We start from the raw sequence: 6297 nt of genomic DNA, 5'->3' as shown, positions 1-6297 counted from the left end.
AGTCACCATCCTGCCCCCAGCCTGTGATTGGACAATAAATAAGCAGTAGCAGACTAAAGAGGCCATCTCTCTTCTCTCTCCTTCTTTTGGCATGTTTCTTGTCAGTACATATTCCTGCTACAGAGTCTGATAAGCTAAATACCAAGCTTTTGTGCTTAGAGTTCCAGTTTAATTGGATGGTTTTGCTGCTTGTAGTAGTTGCTCCTTTTGAAACAATAACCTGTTTTCCAATTAGATCAGCATACTCCTTTAACACAGATGCATAAACAAAAAAAAAAAAAAAAAAAGAAGTTAATATCTAAAGTTTACTCTGCACATCTATGATCAAAGATGTAATTCCATCTCATCAGATGAAGTGATGTGGGTTCCTCGTTTGTTTGCACCATACAATTACCGCTTGACACAACAGGGTGATTGGGAAGAGCGGATCTGGGAAGAGAATGATTAGTATTCCGTGTTTGTACATGTAGCTAACGTGCAGCAAGTCTCACTGATTGATGTGGATTAACATAAGGTACAATTTCTTTACAGGTCAGACATCTTGATCAGAAATGTCAACGTACTTATCTGTCTCCTGCAACAAAGAGAACAGTTTTTAGAGAATGATACTAGTCATCTAGAAGAAAAGAGAATGAAAACCCAATTAAAACAAAACTATTTTATAACCCTTTTTTTATTCTTTCGGTGATAAAAAATATCCTTCAAAATTAGGTGGAATCTGAAGTTTAAACACTCCAAAGGCAGTCAGAACTGGAGCGAGAAAGTACTTTGATTATGGCAGGCTTCCGCAGAAAATGAGTTCACTTGTAATATATCACTTAGGCAGCATTTCCACTGACACCCTGACATATAGATGAAATGCAGAGAATGACAAGTAACATTTTTAAGTTTTAACAGCCATATGAGTTTCACTAGTTCCTTCAGGTTGGCAAAAGATGAATTTGCACATTCATATTTTTTCTCTCTTTAAGTAAAACTGTCCCAGCCTTACACAATAGAAAGTTCATAGAACTTTTTAGTAGTATTCAAAGGTATGACTAAGATCAAAACGCATCATGTGCACAGCCATCTGAATTATTTGTTTTTGTACCGAGTAAAAATAAAATATATAAAAATCAAAAAAATCCTGCGCTAGGAATTAAAAATTAAATTAAATGTGAGATATGTGATAGTGAAAGCAGCTAAAACACTTGATCTTATAGAAATCAAAACCAATATATACAAAAAATTGTGTAGCGCTAACATCAGCAATGTTAACTATAAAAATGATATATAGTACACACAAAAAATATTAGAAATATATGCAAATAATAACATATGCATGTCTGTCAAAGGTGCTCAGTGTGAACCTGCACTCATCTGTGAAAAGCACAGGGCGCCAGTGGTGGAACTGCCAATTCTGGTGTTCCCTGGCAAATGCCAATCAAGTTCCATGGTGCTGGGCACTGAGCATAGGGCCCACTAGAGGAAAATTTATAAGTGTAGAACACCTCCTCTGAATTTGGGATTTTAGGGGCAATAATCAAAACCATATAATAAATTATTAAAAATCCTAAATTTATTGATTTATAGAAAAAAGAAAAAGAGATATACAGAGTATACACATCATAAGAAAAAAAAATATTCACAGTTACAGTAAATGACAATTGCTGAGGTAGTGTAATTAGAAGAATCCCCAAGGGGTAGAATAGTCGAATGATTGGACCAGGAAGGTCCGCAAGAAGAGGGAATGTCCAACGCGTTTCAAACACTTTGTATATATTTTGGTTCTTCTTCAAGGACATAATCCCCACTTCTGTTACACATATTGAACAATCAATGATTCATAATTCTTCATTTACATATATTTGGTAATAGCAAAGAAATTTACTTCCACATAATAACTGACCAAAAATTCCACATCCTATTTGAACTCTGCAGGGATGTCTCTGCGTTTTCCCACAAGGAAATAGACTGCCCCCCTCATCTCCTCTTCTCCTGTAGGGCCGCAGGGAGAGATAAAAACAAGTCCCAAAGAAATGTCTCTGTACCCTTAAGGCCCGTACACACGTACCGATCGTCGGCATACAAACGTCGGCGGACGAAAGATCTGCCGATTGTACGCGTGTTAGTATGGTGCCTCCGACAGATGTCTGCGCACAATCCGCGGACAAAAGTCTTTCTTGCAAACATGAAAATTTTTGTCTGCAGACACCAGAACGGACGATTGTTCGCCTGTCAGTACAGAATTCGGCCGACAGACCGCAGATTTGCAAGACTGGGCATGCTCAGAAAATTAAAAACACAGGGAAAGTTAACCATTACATGACATCACTTCTGCAGTCAGCTGAAGTCTGCAGACAAAATTCTTGTGCTGTCCTTGTGCTGTCTTTGCACTTTTCAACAGACACCGACATCCCGGGGAGAAAAGAGGAACATTTGTATGCCGACCATCGGTACGTGTGTACGGGGCTTTAAACAAGAAAAAGAAGAGTATTATAATGGGGGCTCCACACAGATAGTTAATTCATCTGTGCCCACCTCAGTAATACTCACAATGTACGATATGCGAGGACCATCAAAGATCTAATTATTCTGATAACGTAGATAGAAGTCCTCCACTGGAATTCCAAGGCGGGATATAACAGCATACAAAAAAAAGCCTCCTCATCTGCTGGCTGCAGGTGAGGAATGGCGCCAATTGTGGTCCTGGGCGTCCTCACTAAAAGGCACATGCGCGACATCTAGCGTCATACATCATGGCCTGTAGAGATGATGATACCTCGTAATACCCTCCCTCCCTTCACCGCCACATACCACGCATGCGTGGTCAGAATGTCACATAGGACAGAGAAGATGGATACCGTGATCTCCATGGAAATGCGTCAGTGACCGGGAGGACAGGAAGACTAATGTGGCCACCGAAACTAAAGCACCCAGGACCCTTGGGCGCAAAGATTCCCCCATAGAGTGTATGCAGGCCCCGTAGGGCTAACTTGTGCCGGACAAGAAAAGGGACATCCCTCGCAGATTTACAGTATGGTGTATATACTAAAAATCATTACCAAAGTGGTTATACAATGTTACAAATCTGAAATATAAAATATTTGATCATATACATTGATACATTAATATAATCATAATCTTAAACCCAATAGGTATATTAGAATTCCCAAATAGAGGATGTTGGGCCCTCAGGCCACCCTCATGAAGTCTGTTTTTGATTGGCTGGTCTGAGATATTCACACCAGTGGCTTGCTGGAGGTTATTGTGTAGGGCTCTGGCAGTTCTCATCCTGTTCCTCTGTGCACAAAGGAACAGATACCAGTCCTACTGATGGATTAAGGACCTTTTACGGCTCTGTCCAGCTCTCCTAGAGTAACTTCCTGTCTCCTGGAATGTCCTCCGTGCTCTTTAGACTGTACTGGAATACAGCAAACCTTCTGGCAATGGCACGTATTGATGTGCCATCCTGGAGGAGTTGAACTGCCTGTACAACGTCTATAGAGTTCAGGTATCGCCTCATGCTATCAGTAATGACGCTGACCCTAGTCAAATAAAAAAACAAGTGAAAAGTGGTCAGAAAAAATGAGTAGGAAAAAACATTTTCAGTGGCTTTCACATGTAAAACCATTTATGTTTTGGGGGTTGTCTCATTGTTGCCATCTAGTGCACCTGTTGTTAATTTCATTAACATCAAAGCAGCTGAAACTGATTAACAAACCCCTCCACTACTTAACTGACCAGAATAATATTTTAGGAGTTTATTTGACTTGATGCTATACTCTGATTAAAAAGTGTTCCTTTAAATTTTTTGAGCAGTGTATAATGAATCAGAGGGCATACTATATAATTTAAATCCTGAATACAAGCATGGCTTTAGGAGCAAGTGGAAGACAATTGGTGGCAGTCCCATGTATCTCTATTGTTTCTTGCATGCATGCATATTCCTTGCACAGTTGTAAATCTAAAATTTAGAACAGCTTAACCTCCCTAGCGGTATGATTATTTCAGATTTTAGGTGCTGAAAGCGGTACCATTATTTTGCATGTAATTCTTAAAGACGAGCAGCCCAAACCAACTATTTACATATGATTTTTTTTTCTGTGCATTCTTCTTTATAACATCTCGGGTATGATAAAGTTTGAAACACAAAATCATAAATTATAATATAATAAATAACTATAAATAATAACAAATAATAATATAATAATAATAATACTTTTTATTCAATAAATTGTAGTAATTAACATAATCAAAAACACTGACATTTTTTTTGGCCAAACAAGGATGCAATATTAGTAGTTATATTGCTTCAGGAAAACGTCCCGGGTATGGAAAATTTTAAAACATGGTACAGCACAAAGTCCGAGGTCACAATCAGGACAATACTACCGTGTTTCTTTACGGATTTTCCTTCCACTGTCGTCATGCTTAGAGCAGCAAACCACACACATCCTTGTGGGTGCAGACTTATTTTCCGTTGGTGGAATGTGGTCCATGAAGTGACGACCAGTCAGGCGTTCGGGGTTCACAACACGAGCAGCACGATGTCCGGATCTATTTACAGCCGTTGGTGTTTGGTGCCTGAGAAATATAAGTTTGGAAACTTTACAAACAAAGTCTGCATGAACCACAGGCCTGTCACTCTTTTATTTTTAGGAGAATTAATGCGTTCCACAAACATTGTTCAAGAAGATGCCTGAAGATTTTTTTGTAATATTTGTTTTGTTGTTTCTGCATTGCCGGATAAAATGTCATGGCCTGGTCAGCTCTGTCGACACCTGCCATGGTGTTATTGTAATCCATCACCAGTTGTGGTTTCATTATGTCTTTTCCAGCTTTTGTGTGTACCATGACAGTAGAGGTGTTGTGAATGGTACTCATTACGCATACATCTTTTTTGTCGTGCCATCTCAGTGCCATCATTTTGTCTTTCTGCCAGGCAACTATTTCTCCTGCCTTGAGCTTTTTATTGGCAAAGGTTGGCGGCGTTTCACGCCGGTTAGCCCTAACGGTCCCATATGCATCCATCTTGTTGTGAAGAAGGAACTCATAGAGTTCTGGGGACGTATAAAAAATGTCTGTGGTTACACAGTACCCCTGATTCAGCAATGGCTCAATCAAAGTTAGAACCGAAGCGGTTGCCATTCCATAACTGCTGAATCGTTCATTGAATTTGGTTCCTTTCCCAGTGTATAGGACTGAATTCCATATGTAACCAGTGCTGGATTCACATAGTATGAATGATTTTATGCCAAATTGTGCTCTCTTTGAAGCTATATACTGTATCCAGCTGAGTCTTCCTTTGTAGGCCATTAGACTTTCGTCAATACAAATGTCTCTATCTGGTACATAGGTCTGCTGGAAATTTTTCAGAATAATTTCATAAACGTCCCAAATCTTTTTGAGTTTTGGAGCTGGATGAGAAGTCTCATCAAAGTCTTCATTATTTGCAAAGTGCAAATATTTCATAATGAGCGAAAATTTGTATTCCGACATGACCATGCCAAATAAAGGAGTGGCTAGTAATTTGTTGGTGGTCCAATACCACTTCTGCAGGGGATTCCGCACCACTCCCTGCAGAATAATTAGGCCCAGAAACTTCCAGATGTCCTCCTTGGTCACTGGTTCCCACATCCTGCTCCTTGAAAACTTCCGATGCACAGAAGTTTGTTGCTCCTGGTACCGATTTGTTTCCATAACAATCTTTTCAATAACCTCATCAGTCAAAAAGAGTTGGAGGTATGCCAAGGGGTTGTCATCCTCAACATCCACTTTGATACCAGGTGCTCCAGTAAACGGGAACCTAGGGGGCGCTACGTGCTCCGTACCGCAGTCAATCGAGCACCAAGTCCGCACATCGCTGGGCACAGTTGCAGGATCATCGCTGAAATCGCTTTCTGTGTCCGATGACAAACTTCTCCACGAATCGATATCACTCCATTCTGCAAGCGATTCTGTATCGCTGTCGCTGTTTTCCAGCAGGTCATATACCGTATATACCTTGATCCCTCTGCAGTTTCCAGACACAAAGTACAGGAAAAAATGCAGGAAGGGCACTGGAGAAAGCATTGGGGGGCAATCTAAGGTCAATTTATTTTATTTTAGTAATGTAATCCAATAGGATTACAATATATCAGTGTGTTTGTGATTTTAACTTTTTGAATTTGCCGCCGGTTCCACCCCCTGCGACGTGACGCTCACAGGAGATGGAAGTCGGGGCTCACAGCATCAGGCGGAAGATCCGGCCACCGTATGCTGCTGGAATACATTGCGGGATCCCAGGGATAAGGTAAGTAACCTCTCTTCCAGGAT

At 40.3% G+C, this 6297-nt stretch overlaps 1 protein-coding gene across 1 annotated transcript; it reads right to left on the bottom strand.

Annotated features, from left to right (window-relative positions):
* Window positions 1-608: 608 nt before the first annotated feature.
* LOC309547957 (piggyBac transposable element-derived protein 4-like) lies at window positions 609-6054 on the bottom strand (the record flags this gene model as incomplete). The annotated part of the gene is made up of 2 exons (XM_082247951.1): window positions 609-616; window positions 5217-6054. 2 exons carry the CDS (start codon window positions 6052-6054, stop codon window positions 609-611), a joined length of 846 nt encoding a protein of 281 aa, XP_082104077.1.
* Between the last annotated feature and the right edge of the window lie 243 nt (window positions 6055-6297).

Source organism: Pelophylax lessonae (genome assembly GCF_965119305.1).
Source record: "Pelophylax lessonae genome assembly, chromosome: 2".
NCBI classification, from domain to species: Eukaryota; Metazoa; Chordata; class Amphibia; order Anura; family Ranidae; genus Pelophylax; species Pelophylax lessonae.
This window is presented reverse-complemented; position numbering and strand designations above follow the sequence as displayed.